We start from the raw sequence: 27051 nt of genomic DNA, 5'->3' as shown, positions 1-27051 counted from the left end.
CCCTGCAGGCTGCTCTGCACCCTCCATCCATGGCAGGAGCTGAGCTGCGCAGGCGTCAGGTGCACTTGCTGACACACTCCAGCAGCTCCATCCGGATGGCAATGCGGACATGCCAGCCCAGCGGGATCAGTCGGATGAAGCGGGAAATGATGGGGGGCCGCAGCAGATTCTGGACTGTGGAGGTTCTGTCTGAGTTTCCATAGAAGACCTAAAGAGAATGGTGAAAGCCTGTCACTGTCACACCAGGGATGGGAAAAGGAAGTATGATTCTGGTCTGGAGCTGGCCCCAACTTGTAACTGGAAAATCTCATTAAGTGTTTAAACTACAGAGAATTTGCAGATGCCCCACAAAATCTGACTTTGAGTGGTTGTTACCATCCACACCCTCCAGGCCTCCCTGAGTCTGGGGACATCAAGAACTACATCAAGCCCCAGCTGGCATAGCTCAGTGGATTGAGCACGGGCTGTGAACCAAAGTGTCACAGGTTCAATTCCCAGTTGGGGTACATGCCTGGGTTGCAGGCCATGACCCCCAGCAACCGCACATTGATGTTTCTCTCTCTCTCTCTCTTTCTCCCTCCCTTCCCTCTCTAAAAAAATTAATAAAATAAAATCTTTTAAAAAAGAAAGAAAACCATTTAATACAAGTTATGATTACAATGAAGACATAGATAAATGTTAAAAAAAAAAAGGACTACATTAGTAACTACATGTGGCTATTTAAATTTAAATGACTTTTCACTTCCTCAGTCACACTAGCCACGGATGGTTGAAGTGATTAGTGGCTGCCACACTGGACACTGCAGATAACACTTCCATCATTGCAGGCAGTTCTTTTGGATGGCACTGATTTTTTTAAAAAATGCCTCTCATTTCTTATCACCAATTTTGTGTTTTAATTCTTTGGATTTTGAAGAATTTTGAAAATGATCACATCACACCAAAGGAATGTTCTCATGTTCCAAAGGTATCCAAAGTGGGGCTCAGGTAAAAACTTGTGAGCTGGTTCTACAGCTGTAAGCTAAAGCTTAATGGTGTGTCTCTACACTAATATAAATGCCAAGTACTTTTTACACTTGGAAATGTCTTTTAAAAGAAAAAGACAAAGTAGAAGGAAGGTTCTCAAAGGAGGAGGGCAATATCCAGGGAAGATCAAACAAGGACTTGTTTTGTTGTTTATAGGATATAACATGGCATGATTCAGTAGGTGAAACAAAAGGTGCAGTGGGTGTTTGGCTGTATTTCCAAAGAAATTCTTTTCGTTCTTTCCAGAGTCATAATGTTCTGCCCGATGACACCAGAACATTTCATTCCCTTCTGGTGTTAACCTTCAAAACATCTGACGGCCACATGGGCCTCACCCACCCATGATCTTACCTTTCATCCCAATGACAACACCCCACATCCCTTTATCTAAGCTGTTTGCCCTTGAACCTATTCAAGTGAGGAGCCAGGTGAAGAGGGAGGATGGAACAGGCTCTGCCACATTGCACAAGTGCCCGAGTGTAGTGCGTCTTTGCAAAGAACCATCAAGACCTTCACAAACACAGTGCTTGAAAAGAATCACCATATTTTTTTGAAAAGTCAATAAGAACAAAAACAGAATAAAATGTCCAAGTGTCAAGTTGGTTTTATCTATTGTGTTCAAACTCCTTAAAATCTCAACCCATGAATGTCTTGCTGTATAAATTGCCATCAGAGAGTAGTACAAAGCCCTCAGGCTTTCCACTGTACATGTCTACTTAACCTGTTTAAGTATCCAAATTAGCTAGAGGAAGTCCTCACAGGCGAAAGGGTAGTTAACATTTCCAAATAGCTAGTAAATTTTTAGTTCATCATAAATCTACATTATATTTGTGTGTGTGTGTGTTTATATATCTATAGGTATAGATACATAAATAGATAGATATAGATTAGTTAGAGAGCCTATTGTTTCCAGTCTATAGTGAACAAGAGCTGGGTCTTGGTGCTCAGAAATTACTGCCTTATAAAGGTTTAAGGGCCATTTGTGTCTGTAGTGCTGGAGTCTTTTAAACATTTCTGTAGTTTAGTGGCTAACTTGCTGAGTTGTCAAGAGCTTCCCAGCTGTCGGTCTCGATCAATAGTAAGAAGAGGCCATATTTATATCAGTGAACCAGGACCTACCCGCATCAGTAATAGATCAAGTCATACCTATGCAGCAGTGTTCAATGATTCAGTGAGTTTGGAATAGTCCAAATGGCTGGTGTTGATTATTCCAGCAACTATATGCTGATATGAGAATTCAAACAAAGATTTCTTTTGCACACAAGAGTGGCACTCATTCACAAACAAACTGCTAGGCATCAGGGATACAATAAGAAAGACACCTGTCTTGGTGTCAGTGCTCTGACAGAAGGTGGCAACAGGAACATAGGGACAATGGCAGGAGGAGAGTCCCAGAGTGTGAGCTAAGGTGGTTTGGGGTATGCCAAACTTACCCGGTTGTTTCCAGTCTGGTCCTTATAGTAAATCCAGTTCAGGCTCTCATCGGTCCTATACTGCACGCTGTATTTGGTCATCCACTCATCAATGTCACAGCGACCCTGGGTGAGGATCCCCGAAATCACCTTGACCTCCTTCAGATCTATCTGTAACCACTGGCTGCTGTCCTGGAACTTGGAAAGCCAGGCGCACCTGTGGGGGACACAGAAAATCACCAGGAGCCTTTCCCCCTGAGTGCCTCAAAGAGCCTGGAAGCTCTGTCTTTTGAGGGGATGCCAGCACCTGAAGAGAGCCCCTGCTAATCTTGGGCTGAGCTGCAATCCATGAAGCACCCAGAGGCTAGTCTCCAACAAGTGCCCAGCCTCTGTGATAGTTGCACCATTTTCTCTCTCCCTCCCTGCACCTCCACCACCGGAAGAAAACTTGTGACATTCAACTAATTTGTCAAAGAAATCCCTTTAAGTGTAGCTGAAATCACCTTTGGGGTGTGATTGAGCATGTCTTTCTTTAATGCATGGTTATTGCGCCCACCAGCCCCTTCCCTTTGCATTAGTCCGTCCTGATGTTTCTTTCATCATGAACCATTCTTTGTTTTTCTTTAATTTCATTCTCTTCATACATATCTGCATCTCCTTCAGGTGCTGTCATGCTTGGCTTATAGGTAGTGTCTACCACGTGCAGAACACTGCTGAATGGCTCTGAGAGGGCTTTTGGCAATTACAAACTAACCAACCTTGATGGAAATGATTTGTTATTTAGCTATATTCCTCATAAATTGTGGAAACCTATAGCTCCCCCACTTTTATTGCATATTAATTAGCTTCTTGGAACTCAGTCCTTGGCTGCTTTCTCTTCTAATTCCAGACTTGCTTCTCAGGTAAGCTCTGACTTTCTACTTCTATCCCAAGCCTTTTCTAAATTCCAAATCCCAAGAATCAATTGCTAACTAGCCAGCTTTTCCCAGATGCCTTGGATCATCTTAAGTGAAACAAGTCCAAAAGTGAGTTCTGAATTATCTCCACCCCAACCCCTCCTTCCACTCGTCATCTCTCTGAATGCAACCCCTGTATTCCCAGGTCTTCATGCCAGCAATCTGAGGGCCATCCTTGGCCCCTTCCATTCTGTCATCTCAAACAGCCAACCAATCTATGGACTCCATCTCACAGTGTCTCTCAAAATCATTTACTTCTCTCCATTTTGCTGCCACCACTCTAGCCCTGCATTTGCCAGGACTGCCACCGTAGTTTAACTAGTCTCCCTGGATTACTCTTGTCCTGAACTTAACAGCTCCCCTCACGGGAGCCAGAAGGTTTTTCTCTTAACACAAATCTGATTGTAATATTCCCCAACTTCGAATGTTTCGCTGACAGAGTCTGCTCTTTGTCTCCCAGTAGCCTCTTCCCATCTCCCTTTAGTAACAGAACTCCTGAGTTTTAGCTAGGCAAATGACCACCAAGCTAAGATCACATTTCCTAGTCTTCCTTGCAGCTAGGTGGGGCCATCAGACTAAATCCTGGTCAATGGGTTATGGGCAGAAGTAGCTGAAAGGACGATGTCTGAATCCTTAAAGAAAAAGTGTGTGTACTCTGCTCTCCTGTTCTCCCTACTGACTAGAATGTGGATGTGACAATGGAAGCTAGAGCAGCCGTCTTGGGGCCCAAGATGGAAGCTCCATGTTAAGGATGACAGAACAAGCTAGAGTCTGCACCCCTGATAGCATCCAGCTGCTGTAACAACCCTAGACACCTAATAAAATGTTTAAATGAGCAGGAAACACACCAGTATGTTGTTTAAATCCCTGTACTTTGGGGTTCTTTGTTACAACAGCACAAACCTGTGTTCTAACTAATGCACTTTCAGGGGCCTCCCATGATCCTTAAAATGAGGACCACAATCCTTAGTATGACTTAAAAGGCCCTGCATGATCTGACTTCTGTTTGCCTCTTCAGCTTTACCTCACCTGTGCCCTAACTTTAATGGCCATCTTTATGGTCCCCATCCATGCCCTTAAGGGGTCTTTCCTACTCAGGGCCTTTGCATCTGTTGTATCCTGTGCCCACCCCCCTCCCCTGGCCAACTAGAAGTATCAGGTTATATATCTTTTCCTTGAAAAGCCCTTCCCTGGTGCTTCAAATGGACCAGGTCTTTCTTCCCCATCCCCTTTGCAGCACACATCACACAAAGTGATTAGTTGTGTGATTATGTGCTTTAGAATCCTTTTACCCCTCTAAACTGTGTGCTTCTTAAAGGCACCTTACCCTCCTTATTTAGTGCTGCATCCACAATCCTTGACATGTGGAAGGCATTCAATCAATGTTTGTTGAATAACTAAGTACATTCCGTGTCACTCATTTGTTTACAGAGACCTACTTTTTCAAATTACATGGGAAAAAAATCATCTGAGCCACCAGCTCTGCTTACCCAAAGCCTTGACTGTTGAGCCGGGCCTTGTTGGCAGTCCATGACGAATACCAGCCCACATATTGCTCAGGGTTGGAGCAGGTGATCTGGTCTTGTGTAACCTCTCCTGACTCGAAACCTAGGGGCTTGTGATAGGGGCATTCTGGGAAAGGAAAAACAATGCATATTGAAACACTCATATTGTATCACAATACCCAACAAACACAACATGACTGAAATGAGAAATTAAACCTTCCCCTTTGAAGATGAAGAAAAGGAATTGTCATAGAGACTCATGACATTTGTAAAAGCAGAGAAAGTGGTTCTATGGCTGTGGGGGGGTGGTTGAGAAATAGTTCACCTCCTCCGCAAACATAGAGACCTAAAAACCAAGAGGTTTGCAGTGAAAGATCATACTTAAATGCCATACTCTTTATTTTCCTCATTAACACAGATTTGGCCATCCTGCATGATGACACCAGGGACCTTAATTGTCCCCGGGCAGCATATGAAGGCAATTATACAGAAAAAAAACAATGGTGACAGGCAAGAAGGGCAATTCAATTATATATTGAGACTGCCTTCCCACTTGTAAATTGCAGTGTTCTCACTAGTCTAAAGGGAAAAAAAAAGGTGAAATGTGCCTGTTGAATAAAGAACAGTTGAAAGGAACTGCTTTTCCCAAATAAGAATAGCTAAAGCTCATTCTTAGATGTTAATTGTCTGCTGCTTCTCGTGTATGTCCTCTCACATTTAGTGTTGGTTTACCTGGTCAGAGACTGTCAATTGTCAACCCAGCATCCATTATCCTCTTATTCAGTTGGGAGCAGATGTTGCCAGCTAAAAAAACAATCTTTCCCAGCCTTTCTTGCAGTTAGGAGGCACATGACACAATTCCTAACTAGTGAGATATAAGAGGATGTCTGCTGGGGATTTCTGATCAGGTTTTACTTGCCCCTTCTTTTTAACTCTTGCCTAGAAGGAAGACCTAATGCCTGCTGCAGCAGTAGCCATCTTGCACCATGCGGGTAAGGCTAAGAGAACTACAGAGATCTCAGCCCTGATATCGCTAAGCACATCCCTAACCCCTAGTCTTTTTACCATTCGTCAAAACAAAGCTAATTCAATAAGCCATTATCGAGGGGACCTCTTATTTTTAACCAAACCCAGTTTCTACCCGAATTTCTATAGAAAACAAATGATAACCTTATGAAAATACATTCTCCCAGTTTTCCAACTGTGAATGATAAACTTCAAGTAAGGTAAATCTAATTATTTTTTTCATATGTAAATTTGGTTTCCTATTGAAGAGCTGAATGTATTTACTGGGGCATTATCACCTTACACAGTAAAATGAAAGCTGAGGCCTTTGTAGAGAATAATTTTCAGGACTCAGTAAAACTAAATGAAACACGCAAAACCTTGATTGCCATCCTGCAGCTCCAGACTGCCTGCAGGGACAGCCATACTCTGTCCCCAGAGACCGAAGACAAAAGGACAGCTTGTGGCCTGGGGCCAGAGAGGCTTAAACACCTTTATACCCAATGCACACACACACATACAAAAAACAGGTCAAATTCCCACCAGTAGCTGCAGCTCAGTGAGGCTGGGAATGAGGGGACAGCATTTGTAGTTAATCAAGTACTCAATGCTTCGGGCACCTATGAAAATGTCCATTCCTGGGAGAGGGAACATGAGTGCTTTATGGGCTACATGTTCATGCCTTGTGTGGCCAAGTCATCAAAGGGGCATGCCAAGAATTCAGTTTCTAGGGTTCCACCCCCAGAGTGGCCAATTTTTGGGAAGCACGCTTTCAAAGGCACTGTGGAAACCTTGGCCTGGCAGGGAAGGCATTTTGTTGGCTGATGGATTCAGAAGGCCTAGTGTCCATGGCCTTGGGGGCTCCTCCACCTCCTCCACCCTCCTCTGACCTAGAAGACAAACTTGTGTCACCAGATAGAGGGGCAAGGCCATAGTGTCACAATGCTGGGTTTCAGTTGGGCCTTGGTGGTCACTTAAATTGTAACTCAGGATGTCTCTAGTCCCCTCTATCTTGAACCTCCCTTTTCTTGCTCCAGGGTCACCAGCTTGGAGGAAGGAGACAGAAAGGAAGGAAAAGCCATCACCACTTCTCCCAAGAACTTTATTCTTGGCATTTTGATCTTTCTCTATTCCCCTTCATATCCCTTTTTCCATTTTTTCCCAATTATCCCATCTAATACTTTGGTTTCTCTTCAGATGGTATAAATCTTTTGCCTTTTACCAACTATCCCATTTAACAGTTAAGAGTGGGGTGTGCCCTAGCCAGGTAGCTCAGTTGGTTAGAGCATCATTCTGATATAACATGGTTGCAGGTTTGATCCGCCCCCCTGCCCCATCATGGCACATACAAGAATCAATCGATGTTTTTTTTTTCTTTCTCCCTCTATAAAATCAATAAAAAAAATGAGTGGGCTATAGATATGCAGGGACCTGGCCAGTGCCAATGGCCTTGGAGGCCTGTGAGAGCTTGTCCAGACGTAGACCTTGCCCACAGTCTCCAGGGGAGGTGACGATCTCACCATCTCCATGGTTTCAGCAGGCATCTGGGAGCCAATGCCTGACTCCCAGGCCCTCTGACTATTTTCCGTATGGATGATCCAAAGATGCTTTATGCCAATATAGCCAAAACTGAGCCCTTCAGTGTCCAAGCCCTAAGCCTGCCCCTGTCCAGTACTCCTGTATCAGACATTGATACCTCCAGCTACACAGCTGCTAATCCAGAAACCTGGTGGTTTGGTCCAGGGCACAGAACAGAGACTCTGATGGGTATCAGCCTGGGTATCAGCCTGGGCATCACCTTGAGAATTGCAGAAATAATGTTCAGGCCGCACCCCCAGAGGTTCTGATGCCATTGGTCTGGGGCAGGACCTGGGCATGAAGTAAAGCTTCAGGTCATTGTAATGGGCAGCCAAGGTCAAGATTGCCAGCTTAGAGCCGATGAAAGCTGGGACTGAATCCCACTCTCCCTCTGCATGAGTTTAGGCAAGCTGCTTAACATCTCTGTGTAGACAACATAACAGCATTACCTGCCTCCATAAAATTGCTGTGGGATTACGTGAAATAACATTTGTAGAGCATAAGGCCTGTAGTATCTGGCCCCAAAGCAGCAGCTCATATTGGTAGAATAGGGTGAAGTTGTGAGAATTTATTTATGTCTTCTTGAGTTTTGCATGTTTGTTTTTCTGTTGAACAGTCACTAAGGAAGAAATCTAACACCCCTCTACCGTACTCTGTCCTACCCCCATCATCTCTTTGAAAAGGAAGCCAGGTTCATGTTTCTAAAGGTTTGGGTTCTCCTTGCCCCAGGATGGAATAAGCAGTGTGTGCATCTGTGTGTGTGTGTATGACTTGAGAGAGAAGACTGTTGGCAACATAATGTCTCCCAGGTTTGTGGATTTGGAAGGCCTAGGCCTCAGAAGGAATCAGCTGATTGTCCCAGAGGAGGACATGGCGGGGGCTCTGGACTTTGATGCTTGCTGGGTTGGGGAGGGGGGTGCTGGGGGAGGGGAGCTCACGATAAGGGCCTCAGGTCGGCAGGGAAGTGGTTCCTCTGATGAGGTTCCTCTGATGAGGCTGGACCAGGGATGGAGCCTGGGAGCCCTGAGCTCTGGACACCCCAGGAAACTTTGGAAGGTCTCCAGGACTGAGTCTGGTTGAGAGGGAGTAGGTATTGACCTTGGAGTAGGGCTGTGGGTTGGGTAGAGAGTCTACCACCCAGCCTGGGTCTAGGCCCTGTCCCAGGCAGCCCGTGCAAACCCATAGCGGGTTCATGTAGTCCAAAAGGGAAAGGAAGGACCTTCCACAAGCCTGTCTTTAGACTCTTCACAGGCCATAACAAAGGAGGACTCAAACTGGTTTTTTTTTTTTTTTAACTTGAAAAAATAGAAAATGTACCATCTCTTGTGCTCTACGTGCTGGGCAGTGAACTGTACTCAGGTTTCTTTATTATTTTTCCTGACCCCTCCTTTCGCCTACTTTTCCTGACCCCTCCTTTCCCCTACTCTTCCTCCTCCTTCCGTGGTCCTGGCTGAGCTCCCTTCAGGTCCTTATGCAGGCCGAGAGGTCTTTCCCTTGAGGCTGTTCCCTCTGCCTGTGACAATCCTGCCCTCTCTTTTCCCCTTTCACCTCTACTCATCATCTTTCATATCTCTGCCCACCCTGAGCTGGGTAAAGGATTCTAGGTGCTGCCTTTCCAGGCACCCTGCACCTGCCACTTATCCCTCCTCCTGTGATTATGTAATTGTCAGCAGCCAGGTCTGTCTTGCTCACTGTTCCATCCTGTGAACCCAGCAGAATGCCTGCACATGCTAGGCACTGTATAGATGTTGATCATACGGACTAATGAAGAAGGGATGGATGAACAAACATCATCACCCCCTCTTGGGTGGCCACTGGGGATGAGCAGAAAAAATGGCAGAATCAGGAAGCAGTGAGCTCAAGGAGGAAGTAGAAGTTGACTGGCCCAGAGAAGTCCCACTGGCCCATGTCTATACTTGTTTCACTCTAAAGGACAAACCTGCATCTTCTATGGCACAAGTGGCTCTTCTGAGCAATGATTTGGTAATTAGATGGAAAAAAGCATATTCACAATGTGCCTAATCCAGACTATGGATACTTAACATATTAGCCTTTTTTAATCAGTAATTTCTCAATTTCTAGGCATGTAGGCCAGAAATGCTTACAAAAGATGTTAACCTAAAGGGGCATAGAGACAGTTCAGGAACATTCTTGTCAAGAAAGACATGAGTATTATGTACGTGTATTAGACTTAAATATGGTCTGTAATATTTACAGAAGAATGGAATACATAATTTAATATAATATAGAAATATAGAATCTGGAATAAAAGTACAGCATTGAGTCATTGCATTTCTTATTCTTTGATGCCTTCCCTACCCTATTCCTATCTCTCGGTGTGCCAAGGTAATCTTGGCTCAAAGGTGGAGAAGACAGACCTTTTAGTATTTTTAATAGTGTTAAGATGAAGATTAGGAGGCCATAAGGCATCTAGCTGTCTGTTCTATGGATGGAGCCCTTAGGTAGTAAGAGCCAGTGTGTATTTGGGAGCTCTTTTTTGGGAGCTATGAATGACCTTCCTGTCCTTTTGTGCTTTCTAGGCTCTTCTTCCTTCCTAAATCAGAGTCTGCAGAAAGCTTTGAATCACAGGGACCACAGATACGGACCACCATTCTTAAAGTTCCAATAAGGATGTGAAGCACTGATGGGCAAGTGATTTCTGGAAGGTTGTGGTTAGTCCTGCTGCCCCGAATCATGTCTTTCATGGAAAAACCAATGAACACCAATGAACCAACCATTTAACACTAAAGTTGTGTGTTTTTCCTTCTTGGGAATATCTGTGTTGTTATAAAAACAAAATAAAACAAACAAACAAAACCAGTGGGGAGAGAACAGGTAAGCTAAAAAAAATTCTGATTTCAGAAGCTCCAGTACATGGCAACTGTGTAGGAGAGATAGTTTGGGGGACCAGGGTCATCTTCACGTTCCTCAAACACGAGGCCCTCTTCAGCTTCACAGCTGATTAGATCAATTAATCCAATCCACATAAATAATCTGTTTTCCATTTCTTCTAAGAAAGAACTGCCTCAGGATGGAATTCCAGTAGGCCTCCTATCTCTAGTGAAGAGAACAATTGTTTTCACTAAACGGTGAACTCCTCCAGGGTGGAGACAATGTCTTCATTTTTGTCTCTCTATCAGAGTCTGGCACATAATAGGCAAGTGATAAAAGAGGGTGGAATTCTAAATGGATTATTAGGAGGGTGCTTCATTATTTACCTGGCAGATCTACCAACACGAATGGCTGTAGGAGCTCCTGCCCAGTGGGAAAAGCCCATGGAACTAAACAGCACTTAACTGCTCTCCTCACTATGGGGACCCCACTGTGCCCTTCCATGAGGTTTAGTTCAGAATGACTTCCTACTCCTTCAGTAAATAGGAAAAACGGAGGCAATAAAAGCCATTGTAGACTCCCTCCTTCTCTCCCCGACAATTAGCTATTTTAATGCAAATTTAATGAAATAATGAAGAGAAGCTCACAGGCACACACACAAACCTGTCTCTCCCAGAGCTATTATTAAGCGATTATGTAAAGTGAATGACTTTACTTGGCACTATGTAACCCTGGAGAGGGGTGGCAAGGACAGTTTCGTGCCAAAGAGGCTCTGAGCCTGGAAACGACCGAGTGTTGGAAATATTTGCAGGCCGCCCCAGCCTCTGAAAGTAAGAGTGTGAGCTCTTAGGAGGCAGGAGGAAAAGGAACTCCAATTTGCCAAAGCAGTGCAACATGCTTAAAAAGCCTCATCCAATTTATTCTTCACACCAACTCCTTAGAGCAGGGGTCAGCAAACTGTGGCCCATGGACCAAATATGGCTCGCTGCCTGTTTTTGTAAATAAAGTTTTATTGCCACACAGCCAGGCACATTCATTTACATATTGTCTATGGCTGCCTTTTAAGCAACAATGGCAGAATTGAGGAGTTGAGAAAGCATGACCCAGAAAGCCACAAATTCTTATTGTCTGGTCCTTTACTGACAAAGTTTGCTTCTCCCTGCCTTAGAGGAAGGCAGGCATTCACAGTAGTCAGCAAGGCCATATTATGCTGCAGAACACACCACCCAGAAATTTCAGAGGCTTACCACAACAAAGGTTTAGTTTTTACTCAGGTGACTTGGCCATTGTGGGTGGGAAGGGGGTTCTGCTCCATGGCATTTCCCCAGCACCCAGGCTGAGGGATGAGCCACTTGCTCAAGCAGGAAAATGGAGAGCTGGAGAGTTGAGTACCAGCAGGCCTTAAATCCCTCATTTTGGAAGGGACACCACTCATTTTGGCAGAAACTGCTCATATAAAGCCACCTGACTGAAAGGGAGCTGGAATGAGGGGGAGCATGTGGTTGTTTGGTGAGCAATGGCTATCCATGCATAGTAGTGTTGCCTGCACTTGTCAGAAAAAGGCCAAAGTGGAGTCCCAGAGTTAAAAAGTGATGCAGCCCAGATTCCAACTCTGGTCTTTCTGGCTCAAAAGCCGAAGCTGTTTCTCAAAACTCCCTGCCACCTATCATTAATTTATTTTCAATTAATCATCCATTAATATCTTTCATTATGTCCCACCTTACCATGTCACCCAGGCCAAGCAGAGCTCCAGGAAGCTGTTCTTAACAAAGACATCAGGTCAACTTACTGGAGCAGTGGCCATGTGAGGTTTGAAGCTCAGAGTCCTTCTGGAGAAAACCTAGAGCTTGGCATTTGGGGGTATTAATGTTACAGGGTGCAGCCAAGAGGGGGGACCCCAAATGGGCATTTGAAATGGGGTCCAGAACTTAAGGTGTCCAGGAGATTTTAAGATGTCTTCACCCCCACCCCCCAGGTGTGGGTTGGGGGAAGGGACACATGGAGCAGGGCCTTTGAGAGCTGTTTTGCATAGCAACAGGCTTATAGCTAACCTCTGGTGTGGTCCTTTAACATATCTATAGCCTTTGGCTGGTCACTTAGGTATGTTAAATAGCTGTGGCCATGCCCTGAGCCAGGGGAATGGAAGTAACTACCCCACCAAGACATAACTGGGGGGCAGGTCCCCCAAGTTACAGTGCCTGCGTGGGAGCTTGGAGAAGATTGGCTCCATCACATGGGGTCGCACCTGCCCAGACCCATGATGGCAACCAGAAAAGCTGGAAAAGACAGCAGATTGAGGGCAAATGTGGCCGAGTGTGGGAGGAGTCGGAAATGGGGCTGCAGAGGAAGACTGGCGCGGGGATTTAAACCCAGATGCAGCAGCCATTGAGGGAGAGAGAACCACGCAGCTTTAGCAGAGTGAGGACTCCCACAGCCCTGCAAGAGAGAATCACCATGCGGCTTTAGCAGAGAACTGCCACTCGGCTTTGGCAGAGTGGGGACTCCCGTGGCCCTGGGAAGGAGGACCACATGCCTTTGCCAGAGTGGGAACCCCCGCAGCTTTAGAAGGGGGAACCACCACCTGGTTTTAGCAGAGATCCCGGCCACACAGCTGAGGGTGCCAGGAACCCAGGGAGGTCTCCCAGTCAAGACAGAGTCCTAACTGGGAATAACCAGAGGACTGCCTGAGCCATGGACTTCTATTTCCTTTCCTGAGATATGGTACTCTGGACTGGGCAAAGGGGGAAGGAAGGACTGTGTCTGTTTGTGGGTGTTTTAAGGGACTTTAGGATTTTTGATGAAGACATTAGGTCACTACTGTAAGTCTGTATAGCATTAAATAAACATTTCTTTTCCTTTTCACGAATCTCTGGCATTGAGAGACGTCTTTCCTCTGGTGGCGGACATAACGGACCTGGGGGCTTCTTTCAATAATAGTATATCGCCCCAGGCCCCCCCTTGTTTGTTCTGTAACATTAATTCAGCTGGGCTGAAAGAAAGGAGAAACAGGGTATCCCAAGGACACCCCAAGGGTCTAGTGCCCCAAGGAGAGGGGATACTCACCTGGTATGCAGTCTAAGGAGGTGGTGCCCACAGACCACAGGGCATTGACACCTCGTTGGCAGTCACACTTGCATGCTTTGTGGTACCAGGGGTCCTCGGGCTCATCCTGTGGGAAGCCAGAGAGGCAGGAGTGTCAGAAAAGTTACAGTCAAAGGTAGCTGCTCAGCACTACCAGAAAAGCCTGTGTTCAAAAACCTTGCTCATTCATTACTGTTCTCTGTGGCTGCATTTGTAGGAGGGTGCAGCCAGGGGGCCCCCAAAAGAAAGATTTGTAATGGGGTCTAGAACTCAAGGTGTCCAGGAAATATTAGAAAGATATATGGGATGTCCTCACCCTCCACCACAGGTGTGGGTTGGGGGAAGGGACACAAGGAGCAGGGCCATTGAGAGCTGTTTTGCATAACAACTAACCTTTGCAGCTAACCTCTGGTGTGGTCATTTAACATATCTATAACCTTTAACTGGTTGCATAGATATGTTAAATAGCTGTGGCCATGCTCTGAGCCAGGGGGATGGAAGGAACTTCCTCTCAACACGTAACTGGGAGGCAACTCCCCCTAGTTACTGCGCCTGCGTGAGAGCTTGGAGATGATTGGCTCCACGACCTGGGGCCACCCCTGCGCAGACTCATGATGGAGCCCAGTAAAGCTGGAAGGATATTTAAACCCAGACTCGGCTACCATTGAAGAGAAGCACATGGCTGCAACCATGTAAGCAGAACCATGCACTTTTGGCACAGGGGGACCCCCCAGCCACCCCCGCAGCCAATAGAAGAATCACCACGCGGCTTTAGCAGAGAACCACCACGCTGCTTTAGCTGGAGATCCCGGCAACACAGCCGATGGTGCTGAGAACCGAGGGAGGCCTGCCAGCTGAGCGCGGATTACTGGGAAGAACCGGGAGCTGCCTGAGCCATGGACTTTCATTTCTTTCCCTGAGATACGGTACCCCAGACTGGGCAAAGGGGGGGAAGGAAGGACTGTGTGTGTTTGTGGGTGTTTTAAGGGACTTTGGGATTTTGATGAAGACATTAAGTCATTACTCTTAAGTCTGTGTAACTTGAATAAATAATTCCTTTCCTTTTCACCAATCTCTAACATGGAGAGCTATAATTCTCTGGTGAAGGGAAAGGTGAACCTAGTACAGGGGGACCCCAGGAGAAACGGGGGTCAATTCAGTAACATTGTGGGACCCTCTTCCCTGGTGGCCAGTCGGGGAGGATCATGAAAGGCCACATGCGCAGTAGCTTTAAAGTAATACAACTACTTGTACATACTCAGTAAAAGCCCACCAAAACTAGCCAGGAAGGATCCGCCCTATAAGAATAAAGTCCCTCCAGACCATGAGGTCAATCTCTGCTTGGAGTTGGCCTGCTCCCATGTTCCCTTCTATGAACTCTGGTTGTTCGGTTCAATTCTTTGTCCCAATCACTAAGAACCTAGTTACCTGTGCCCACCTGTGACACTTTCACACTAGAACAGCACAGTTGAATCATTAATCCAGCCTTAAAGCACACAGTAGCTGCTCAGCTTTCAATGTAGCTAAACAAGTGTCTGCCACTGTGGGTGGCCAACTAATAATCTCAAAAATATACCCATGTGGGGGCAGTGTACATTCCATTATAATTGTTTTCAAGGGTTTGGGGAGACCCAGTCCAAGGTCAGGGCTCCTCACATTCCCTGGAGGTCCCTTTTGGGGATCCAGTTTTAAAAGGTACTAGATTCAAGATTACACCATCTGAATTAAGACCTGGTTTACTTGCATTCTCTCAATGAAACGTGGAACTTGCCCAGATAACATGTGCTGTTGCCACCACCAGAAAAAATCTTCAAAAATTATATTTCAAAGTCATAGCCCTATACGTTATTTTTGGCTAGGGAAATTTTCAAAAACACTATTTACTATAACATACCTCAGTAGATGATAATCCCAGTGTGGCTGAGCAAGAGGACAAGAGAGGAAAAATTAAGTTAAAAAAAGAGAAATTCAACAAAATGATTCATTATATGGAAAAGTGAAAAGAAGTCACATAAAAGTTAACAAAGTCCCTTCTGGAAGAAGTCAAACTAAGCAAGTATCTGTCAGCACCCACGGATCTGAGAAGCTAGGCACAGGAAAATTAAATAGAAAGACAAAGAAAATTACTATTTTTGTTCATTATAGAATTTTGGAAAATACACCAATGCGCGTATATATATATATATATATATATATATATATTTATTTATTTATTTATTTATTTATTTATTTTTAGAGAGGGAAGGGAAGGAGATAGAGAGAAACATCAATGTACGGTTGCTGGGGGTCATGGCCTGCAACCCAGGCATGTACCCTGACTGGGAATCGAACCTGTGACACACACACACACACACACACACACACACACACACACACACACACATATATATATGTGTATATATATAATTTTTTTTTTTACCACCAAGGCATTACTATCAACATCTAAGTGAAAATGGTTCCCATCTTTTTTCTATGCATACTTTAAAAAACATATTTATTTGAGAACCTACTACCTAACCAATGTTTATGACATTCCTTTTCCACTTAACATTAACGGTGTGAGTTTTTCCCTTTGCTTATTGACTTCATCATCATCATCATTATAAGCATCCCTAATATCTGCCCAATGTGCTGTTCAGGAGCTGATTTTCAGTTCCTCCAACTGTGACACATTTAGGTAGGTTATTTAGGCTTAGGACATTGTTTAGAAAATCCATTTTAGGTTTGTCTATTATGTACAGGAAATATTTAACCACAATACTATAAATATGATGTGAGGAAATTGAAAGTGTGCAAAATTTAACATAAAGCTAACATATAAACTTTTTATGGAAGAATGGATAAAAGGATGAATGCACAATTGAATAGGAAAAGAGTTTGTATATATTACTATAAACTGTTTAAAGTTGTGCTGTCCAATGCCATTGCCCCTAGTCCCTTATGACTATTTGAATTTAACTAAACTAAAATGAATAAAATTAAAAAATCAATTGCTCAGTCACACCAGCCACATTTCAAGTGCTTATTGGCCTGGTCACATGTCACTTGTGGCCACTGTGCCGAACAACACAAATACACAACATTTCCATCATTGCAGAAGTTTCCATTGGACAGCACCAGTTTAAAGCACCAAAATGCCACTTCTCATTTTCAACAAAACAAATACCTTTATTTATTTTCTGATTATAAAAACAACATATACCTATATATAAAAATCTCAGCCCTGGCTGGTATGGCTCAGTGGATTGAGCATTGGCCTGCAAAGCAAAGGGTTGCCAGTTCATTTCCCAGTCAGGGCACATGCCTGGGTTGCAGGCCAGGTCCCCAGTGGGGGGCATGGGAGAGGCAACCACACATTGATATTTCTCTCCCTCTCTTTCTTCCTTCCCCTCTCTCTGAACATAAATAAATAAAATCTTTTTTAAAAATCTCAAACAAAACCTGAGCATAGACAACAGGACATAAAGTTCTTCCTTAGCCACTTTTCTATCTAAAAATTAGATCTGATGCCCCCCAAACACTTTCAGATTGTTTTAGAAAGTAAGGGAATGGTCTCATCTTTGTCATCACAATTATAAACCTTTTTAAAATTGTGCCTTTATTTAAGTAATACATATTTACCCATTCCACAAACCACTTCTACAGTATGTCCACTGTGGGCCTTGCTCTGTACAAGGGCCTGGACCTTCTGAAATGAAAGTGTGACTCTCTGCCCACAGTGGCTTGAGGACCCAGGAAAAGACAGACCACAGGATGATGCACATGGTGACTATGCTGGGTTATGGATAGGCTGCAGTGGGAGTCAGGGGGACATGTCTTCTAGCCTGGGCAGATTCAGGGCCACCCCTAACCTGTGGTCACTAACTGCTGTCTCTCCTGGGCCCTCGTCCACTGGTTATTCATTCCTATACTCCTTGATCTACCCACTATGGGAAGAATTGACCCTCAGGTAGCAATGAAGGTTGGAGAGCATCATCTTATTAGGAGGCCAAGCCCTGTGCTGGCAAAGGAAATTACCAATGACTCCTTAGTTTCACATTCAATGGACTCTTTCCAACAGTGAACTATGTCTTCATGGTGCCATGTTGGGTGCTGTCAGTCCCTTCCGTCTTCCTTTAGCTTCCGTTATGCTGCTCACCTGGTTCTCCCTCCACTCTGAATAATCCTTGGTCTCTTCTTGAGAGTTCTGCTTCCTCTCCCCCATCATAAATGTGCTAAACCCAAGATTCCAACACTTGCTTTGAATGGATTACTGGACATCTCTATGTAAATGTCTCTTACTGTGTAAAACTGGCCCCAACCAAGTGTCAGCAAGGTCTGGGGCAACCTGAATTCTCATATGATGCCAGCAGGAATATAAATTGATATAACCTCTTTCAGAAACTGCTTGGCAATTTATACCAAGGCTGGACATATATGTACCCTATGAACCAACAATTCCACTTCCAAGTATTTACCCACCAGAAACGCATACATATGTTCTTCAAAAAAAAAAACAAAAATGTACTAGATTATTCAAAACAGCAGTATTTGTAATAATGCCAAACTGGAAACACTCATATGCCCATCAAAAGTAGAATGGCCCTGGCCAGGTAGCTCAGTTGGTTAGAATGTTGTCCTCACATGCCAAGGTTGTGGGTTTGGTTTCCCCATCAGAGCACATACAAGAATCAACCAATGAATGCATAAATAAGGGAACATCAAATTGATGCTGCTTCTGCTTCTTCTTTCTTCTCTCTCAAATCAGATAAAAATTCTAAAAGAGTAGAATGGATACCTGTGGTAGATTCACACAGTAGGACACTATATTGCAATGAAAGGGATGATTTACAATTCTACAGTATGCTGTGTCTCAATGTTGAGTGGAAAGACAGATACTAAAATGGACATACCAAATGAATCCATTTACCATGTATAAAAACAAGCCAAAGTAATCTGTGCCACTAGACATAAGGTCCTGGTCATACTTGAGTGGGGAGTGGCATAGAGAAAGCCCAGAGGATTGTGTCTGATGGCATCCTGTTATTTGATGTGAGTGCTGGTTACTTGTGTGTGTTTCATGGTGAAAATTCACTGAATTGTACACTTACCTATACTCCTCTGTATGTCTATTATACTTAAATAAATGTATGTAGGTTATACATCACAAAAAGTTTGGTTAAAAATCAAACTCATTATCTTTCCTCAGACTGTTCTTTCTCTATTTCTTATCCTACTGAATGGCTCTACCATCTACCTATTACCCCATCCAGAAACCTGGGACTCCTAGTTGCCTCTTTTTCCTAATCCCCCACCATCCATTGTCCACTAGAGGCCTTCTTTCCTCTCCACCCCACTGCCACTTCTTATTTTAGACCCCACCCTCTCTCCCCTGGATTCTCTCCTTGCTAAAAAGGGCCTTGCCTCATCCATCCCCTATGTCACCAATGAAATGGAATGCAAATCTGACTGTGCCACTTTCCTGCCAAACCTTTTGGTGGGTCCCCTCTGCCAGGGTCTGAGTTCCACCTCTGATGTTTCTTAGTTGTATGACTGCATCTCTCCATGTCCTCATTTTTAAAATAGGTATAATAATGTGTTCTTTAAAGGGGACTGTGGTCTATCTCCAGCTTACCTTTCCATATTTATCTTTTGCACTGTGTACTACCTATAGTACATCAAATGTGCCAGGCTGTTTCCTGCCTCCATGCCTTTGTCCACGTGATTGCTTGGCATCAAATGCCCCCCCCACTTTTCTAGCTGCTTATCCCCTTCCTTATGAAGAGGACTTTTTCTGTCCCACATGTAGAACTTACCACTTATTCTGACCTTTGTGTCCCACCTCATTCTTGTCCACAGGTTTATCTAAGCATTTATACAGTTATAGAAATTGATATAAAAGATAGCTGATAATTACTGGTCCCAAAGCATTCATTCATTTTTTTTAATATTCATTGAGCATCTACTATAGTCCAGGCCCAGCTTCAGGTGCTGGGGATATAAGTAGACAAAGCAGGGAAAAACACCTGCCCTCATAGAATTTATAGTCTAATGTGGGAAAATGGGAGAATAATGAATGAGCGAATGAACTACAAAGACCCTGAGGTAAGTGGGTGCTTGGCACGTCATCCAAAGGAGAGATGTTGATGGCATGGCCCAGGGTGATGGCAGTGGAGGTAATGGGAAGTGGCTGGATTCTGGCTGTCTTTGGAAGATGGTGCCAATAGGATTTGCAGACAGATGATGTGGACATCAAAAAAGTGAGCTCTCTAAGGCCTGAGTGACTGAGAGAATAGAGCTACCACTTACTGGGGGAAGAGAAGGTTCCATGAGGAGCAGAGATTTGAAGGTAATAGGGTAGAAATGCTTCATTTGATAAGCCAATGGGACACCCAAGTGTTGAGGTTGAGTGGGCAGCTGGCTGGAAGCTTCTGAAGCTCATGGGAAAGTCCAGCTAGGCTTGGTGGTACCCTGTGCTCCTCACAGTTAATATGTACATGAACCCATAGCCTCAGTCCCTCAGCTGCTTCCTGTGTACTGCACAGCAGGTGAGCAATTGACATCTAGTTGATTTGGGGATTATTAATCCAGGAGGCACTCAGCAACACACCTGTCTTCAAGAGAAGCTGCAGATGGTGGCCAGAATGCAGAAAGGCCTTGTCAGTTAGGTAAACTCAGTTGTGCCAACACCCTCTTTGGGGGGACCAGAGGCAAGGTGAGCGGTCATTGACAGCAAGTCCTTAATAACCAAATCAATTTGGTCCAGAGGCTGTGTTTGTCCCTGAAGAGGGTCTATACAGCTGCAACTGGGCAAACCCAGAGTTCAGATGAAGCTCAGGACCTGTCCAGTGGCCTTTGCATTACCTGGGTGTCAGGGCAGGCCCTGGAGGGGCCCCGCATTCTGCAGAAACAAAGCAGAAAGTAAAAAGGAAAGGTTAGGGAGGTCCTGCCACTGTCTACCTGTGCAGTGGAAGAGACCTAAGAGGAGGCCTGGTTTCAGAGCCACTTCCTGTGGTCACTCAGGTCGGGCAGATTTCTGGAGTTTTCCATCTCCATGGCTCCCCTCCTCAGAAAGCATTTGTCTGCATGCAGCCTGAGGTTCTGAGGCACCAGATCCTTATGCAAATAAGCAGAGAGAGAGAACAACAAGCATTTTACAGGAAAAGCTGTCAGCAAGGGAGCAGCAATGTGGCTGCTGTAATCCCCCAAATGATTAATCACCAAAAAAAGCTATCGAACAAAAGCAAAAACATGTCTGACTACATCTTATAATACCAGCCTTTAAAGGAAAAAAGAAAAAAAGATTTAGGTGATGTATGTGGTTTTGTATTTTTCTCCCGACTGGGGTTGTTTTTGAGATTCCTCTACAGATTACAAGTTTCCACTAGAGCACCTGAGATGTCTGCCACTCATCAATTTTTCAGTCATGCAATAAGGGGTCATTCAGCCCAAAGGGCGACTCCATGGGGAAAGCCTTGTTCCCACAGCAAGGAAATTCAAGGCATGCTTATTTCTTGAAATGTGCCTTGCAAGCCCAAGAGGAAAGGTATGCATTAGATGTACATAGGAAAGATTATTTTAGTCTCTTTGAGTGGATATCACTAAATACAGAGCTTTCCTTCCCATGGAAACAGATGAAGCTGGGGAGAAAAGCATAAAATTGTGAATGATAAAACTGTAACCTGCTTCTAATCTACTTGAGAAACAAGGATAAGACATGGGAGAAAAACATCAGGCTGATCTACTGTCCCTCTCAGTGAAGAAGAAAGAAAGAAGTTGCTTCTGGTGTGTCAGTATTACTATTTTAGGCGACAGACATATTCGTGGGTAAATCTGTTGCCTGTACCTGCTTCAACACAAATGAACCTCAAAAACATGCTATGTGACAGACAAAAGACCTTATGTTGTATGATTTTATTTAAATGAAATATCCTAAATAGGCAAATCTAGAGAGACAGAAAGTTGATTGGTGGGGGCGGCAGAACGGGGGGAGGGGGGAATAGGGAGTGACTACTTAATGTCTACCAGATTCTTTTGGGGGTGATAAAAATGTTCTATAGTTAGATTATGTGCTCCACAAATCTGTAAATATACTAAAAACCATTGAATTGCATACTTTAAATGGGTGAATTTAATGGTATGTAAATTACATCTCAAGCAAGCTGCTTTAAAAAAAACAATCTGCTGTCCCTGATGGTTGGCACACCAGCCAAGAGAAAAATCACCTGTAGGATGAAGTCTGGTAAATTTTTTTGTTTTTATGTAATAACCATGACCAAGTAATTGACTGATATAATTTAATAAGCTGGATGTCTTCAAAATCTTCATTGGCATTGAATCCAAAATGTACAATGTAAGGTAAATACAAGCCTGCTTCAGTTATAAGACATAAGTAGTGCTTTACTCTGATGATTTTAGTGCATTCCCAAATGAACCTTTATCTAATGCATAAGTGAAGTCAATCCATTTACCTTATTTCACTGTAGAAAAGAGCCACTGCCACCGTGGAATAGAAACAGCAAAGAGTAAATTAGACAAAGAACCTTTGTCTTCAGGTTCCCAACGTGCAGTAGAATACATCTTTCCCATGTGCATTGTGCCTTATTCCTCTATCTGAATTGGAAGCTGATTCAGTGCAGTAATTGCACTGGGCAGTTCATTGCACCCTGCATTTTTTCTTTGTCGCCTGGAGTATCCCTCTAGTTCAGGGTAAAGCACTGACCATTTTTGGCTGGCTTCTTTCCTCCCATGCTGTGTGAAGGTGGAGAGCCTTGGTTAAGTGGATAAGATAAATTAAGCTTCTCAAGCCTACCCACTGGACTATGTTCCATTCCACCTGGACAGATGGGGTTCTCTATTTAGAAATTTCTGGAGCTTCCCAGCCATGCACAAAGATTGGTAAGCAATAGAACAGAAAAGAATGCAGTGCTCTGTGCCTCCTGACAGCGTGTCTTTTATTCCCCAAATGAATAGGTCTAATTTAAAAATGAGCTGGTAAACTTTTATAGGGTTTCTTTGCATTTGGGGGCTCACAGAACAGGGTTGTTAGACTTAGCATGTGTTTGGCTCATAGAAGGTACTCGGGCAGGTTCACAGAGGGAAATCTGAGGGTGGGCCCTGTGGATATGAGAACCAAGGGTACTGGGATCTAAGCTTTAAAAGGCTGTAGATTTTTTTTTCTGAGGGAGGGGCAAAAAGGCAAACAACAGAACCACAAAAGCATCTTATATTGTCGAGTTACTGGGACAAGTTGCTGACTCTTAATTGCAAGGGGACAAAAAAACAGACAATTAGTCTGAATGATCTCTACTTAGAAACATATTTGGGTTTGCAAAATGACATCGGGATTATTTCTTTCCAAGTCTTGCCAAATACTAACAGATGTGACTACACATAACAAAAGTCATCAGATTGGGAAATCATGAAAGCAAGTACTCTACCAATAAAATATGAGAAGCTAGAGAGGAGAATGATTTAAACCAGGAATTCTGAGTCTATGTGAGTTTTGTCATGACTGCCTACCAGATCATTTGCAAAGTGGAGAGGCCTCCTCCTCCCTGCCCTCTTTGCTATTTTCTGTTACACACATAAATACCCAATGGCCGCAAAGAAGATCTTTTGTTCAGAATAAACCTGAAAAGAAATTCTGAGCTGACGGGTTCTTGAGAGCTGAGAAAGACATGAAAGAATATTATTCCAAAGATTGAATATTTCAAAGTTGAATTGGATGACATTTGAGAGATATGCCTTAATTCTCCTTATTTAAGCATATCATTCCCGCCAGGGCCATATTTAGTAATTTAAAAATAATTGAGTATATTGAGTCTTTGGGAGTTACTGTCAGTTGGATTATTCTTTCTATTCGAGTCCAGTGATACTCGGCCTGTTATGTTAATCCATATTTAAACTAGGGTGACCTCATGTCTTGCTTTGCTTGAGACAGTCCTGGTTTACACCTGTTATCCCAGCAGAATTATTAATAGCAACTTCTTCTATTCTCAACAGCATCCTGGTGTGGAAGATTAAACTCTGCAATCGCTCTAACTTTGTCTCCTAAAAATTTTCAAGAATATGCCACACTTTCTTACTAACTGTTGCAATTTATAGCTATTTTATATAACTTCCGAGACCCTTCCTGACCCATTTTAAGCATCCTTTGAACTGTAGAAGGCTCCTTACAGGATCAGAAAGCCAGGTGGTGAGACAAAGAGAACCATATCCACACAAAGACAACTGTTGTTCATAAATAACACATATTAATTAATTAACATGCCTTGCTAACTAATAGTATTATAATCATTCAGGTTGCATTTCTATTAACTAGCTGTATCATTAATTCAATTTATTAAGTATTTAATGAGTGCTAATGGTTGGCTAGCACATACATACCTTCATAGCCAAACAGAAGTAAAAGCAAGAAGCCTTCTATCTGGCGTGGCATTCTCCCCTTGTCCTTGGCCGCAGTTCTATGTTATCCAAGTGGAGAGCTTCCCCAGTAGCAGGAGCTTAACTTAAGCACTAGCCTCATTAAGCACCTTATGCATTTAGTTTACTTAGGGCTTTGGCTGAGCCCCACCAAGTTAACCCACATATTACCTGCCTCAACAAGGAAGTCTTAGAGAAGAATCTAATGTCAAGTGAGGTTGGTTTATTTAGCAAAGGAGAATATTGGTTTTACTCTGTCTTTAAACGTAAGGGAAGCAGTGGAGAGAAATGGAAACTAGAATCAGAAGACCCAGGTCTTAATTCTTTCTCTGCCATCATCTAGTGGGTGACCTTGAACAATTTCCTGCCATGTAAGCACTAACATCCTCCAGTTCTGTGAAAATGACGTGGATTCCCCTCTTAGAAAGCAACCTGGCATCAGATCCATCATACCTATTCACACTTGGGAAAAGACTAAATTCGGGAGGGGGGGGACAGCTACACAAAAAGATGTACATTGCTGTGTTATTTATAATAACAAAAATTGGAAAGGATCTATGTGGCCAAGGTTGGGGTTTCAGAGCAACAGCTATGGTTTAGAGCAGATTCCCAAGCCAGACTGGATGCAAATCCCAGCTCAACCACTTGTTATGTGACGTTGGACAAGTTACTTAAGGTCTCTGTGCTTCGACTTTCTGATAGATAATGATGATGCCTACTTCATAGAATTAGTTTGAGACTTAAATGGCTCTGTGTGTGTGTGTGTGTGTGTGTGTGTGTGTGTGTGTGTGTGTGTGTGCGTGTTCTGGAGATCTTTTTCACAACAGTGAATATAATTCACATTACTGAATTGTACACTTAAAATGGTTAAGATGGTAAAAAAATAAAGTTAAAAGTTAATGAAGTGATTGTAATAACAGGGACAATCATGTGTCATACTCTCCAGTTAGAAAAGGACACAAAAATACATACTGTATGAGCAAAACTGTGTGGAAAAATGCAGAGAAAAAGACTGTTTCTCCTTCCCTTTTTAGTTCTTGGCCACCACTGTCCCATGTCAGCCCCCAGGACCCCAGCCACCTTACCTTCATTCCTCCTGTCAAGGAAGAAAAAGGCTAACATTAAAAAGATAATAATAACTCCTTAAAATGAAAGTATAATGAAATAATAAAGAGGAACAAAAGAGAACTAGAGAAACGTTCAAACAGCATTTATTGGGTGTCTACAAACCTAACATTTACTCTGTACTGTGTATGGATTCATTAAACAGACGAAGGTCTATTCAACAAACTCTAGTGTTGTATTTAAAAGGAGTTAAAAGGAGTATTTTATTTTATTTTTTTATAAGAAAAATACTATTTTCCCGTTCTGTATTTTAAAGTTTAATGAAAAATTAAACCTCTAATAACAATAATAAGAAATAAACCTTTAATATTTGAACGTAAAAGAACTGTGGTATTGCCAACATTTTATTTGGAGGCTTTGGGGCCTGTCCTGGCTTCCAGGGAAAGGGCCATGCTGGGTAGTCTTGCTTCCCTCCAGCGCTCAATTTTCCGAGGCCGCCCTGGAGCACCTGAGGAAAGGTGGGGGTAGGTCCCAGCGGGCCAAGGATGCCCTTCAGACTACAACACTGCCAGGCCCCCACCTCTGCTGTTTTTCAGTTGGGCCGATGGCTGTCGGGATGGGAGAAACCGGGTATCTGTCATGACGCTTCTGTGATAAAAGCATTCTAAAAAAAAGAAATTTTTTTTTTAAAGAGAGGAAGAGAAAGCACCTCGTTTTTGCTGTTTATCTTTTCTCCCGGAGCCCTCAATGGATATTAAAAAACAGAAAGCGAAGAAAAGCTTCCTAGCTGTGGTTCCACTGGGGCTCGAACCCAGGACCTTCTGCGTGTAAAGCAGACGTGATAACCACTACACTATGGAACCTCCGCTGGTTAAGGGGGTGTCGTTCATGAAGTCATAGTCTCGGCTCAGCAACGGCGTCAGCCTATCCGTTGTAGCCCCGCCCCTGCCGTGGCCCCGCCTCGTTCCCAAGATTCGGCCCCAGCTCTAACGTTTAGGATTCTCCCCACGTGCCGAATTGGCTCTCCCTGCGACTAGGTTTCCCAGCGGCGGGGAGCGCTGCCCAGCTAATCAGCAGTCCCCAAACTTTCCCTCGGCCGGGGCGATGGCGAGGCTGCCCCGGCGGGCGGAAGCAGACCTTGACCAGGGCACAGACCCTTCTGGCAGCTTCCCTCAGCTGGTGAGGGGTCCACATTTTCCCCATTTTCCCCACGGGCACACTGAGCGGCTTCTGGAGGTTTGGAGGGCGGACAGGAACCCTATTGGGAGCCCAAGATTCAGGCATCGTGGGGTCTGGGATGGGCTGAGGAGGCGGGGGTCACTTTTATATCGGCATTTATTTTGCCAGGGTTGAGAAAGGCCCCTTGGTGAGTCGGCTTCTTGGCCCAGAATGTGGGCTTCCTGACCTTTTCCACAACCTTCTCCGGAGAGGGCCTAACACTGCAGGGCTTTTCTTTGCTCTCAAGTGGGGTAGGGTTGGGGTGGTGGTGTAGGCAAGCCATCCTCTTTATGGATGGGGGCGTGTGTGAAGCAGGAGCAGACACAAAATTTGAGGGACCCAATGCAAAATAAAAAGTGCCAGGCCTTTTGTTTGTAAGTTATTAAGAATTCCAAAACGGTGACCTCAGAGCACTAAACCCATGAACCTGATGCTGTGCTTCCAGAACTGTGGTCCCTATAATATGGTGCTGAGGCCCTCCAATGCAAAGAGTACCTGTATGGTTTCCTTCTTGGTTTTCATTGTCAGTGCCATTTATTCGCATCCCCCGACCCCACTCTCCGCCCCTGTGCCTCTGGACTGATCTTTGTCACCATCATATCAAGCTTGAGAACCACTTAAAACCGTTGGGAGGGCATCTTTAAACTCTGAGTGGGACATGGTTGAAGGCTGCCTCTGTCTTTTCCCTGACTTCTTCCTCTGAAGCTAGCAGAATACTTTCTGTTAAGAATACTTTCATACTTACTGTATGAAAGCAACCCCTTCAGCTAACTCCGTGAAAGAAACAGGTGTGTGAAGGTGCACTAATTTGGGGGACATAATTTGGGTTCTAGTTTTCTCTTGGCTACTCACTGGCTGTGTACTCTTGAACTAAGTCAGTTCACCTCCCAAGCCTCAGTATCCTCCTTGATGGAATGCATGGGTTGGACTAGACACCCCCACTTTCCCCTCTGGATCTAAATGTTACCC

At 44.0% G+C, this 27051-nt stretch overlaps 1 protein-coding gene and 1 non-coding gene across 2 annotated transcripts; both read right to left on the bottom strand.

Moving 5' to 3' along the window:
* On the bottom strand, positions 1–23855 carry RS1 (retinoschisin 1). Its single transcript, XM_045855816.1, has 6 exons — positions 23764–23855; positions 15290–15315; positions 13378–13483; positions 4885–5026; positions 2460–2655; positions 1–208 (listed from the first exon to the last, which is right to left on the bottom strand). The coding sequence occupies exons 1-6, from the start codon at positions 23813–23815 to the stop codon at positions 56–58; spliced, it is 675 nt and encodes a 224-aa protein (XP_045711772.1). The 5' UTR covers positions 23816–23855; the 3' UTR covers positions 1–55.
* A 1799-nt stretch (positions 23856–25654) lies between these two features.
* Positions 25655–25727, bottom strand: TRNAV-UAC. Its single transcript has one exon. It is a non-coding gene; the product is annotated as a tRNA-Val (tRNA).
* Between the last annotated feature and the right edge of the window lie 1324 nt (positions 25728–27051).

The sequence above is a fragment of the Phyllostomus hastatus genome, unplaced genomic scaffold (assembly GCF_019186645.2).
Source record: "Phyllostomus hastatus isolate PE091 unplaced genomic scaffold, TTU_PhHast_1.1 phas_scaffold_12, whole genome shotgun sequence".
Classification (NCBI taxonomy): Eukaryota; Metazoa; Chordata; class Mammalia; order Chiroptera; family Phyllostomidae; genus Phyllostomus; species Phyllostomus hastatus.
This window is presented reverse-complemented; position numbering and strand designations above follow the sequence as displayed.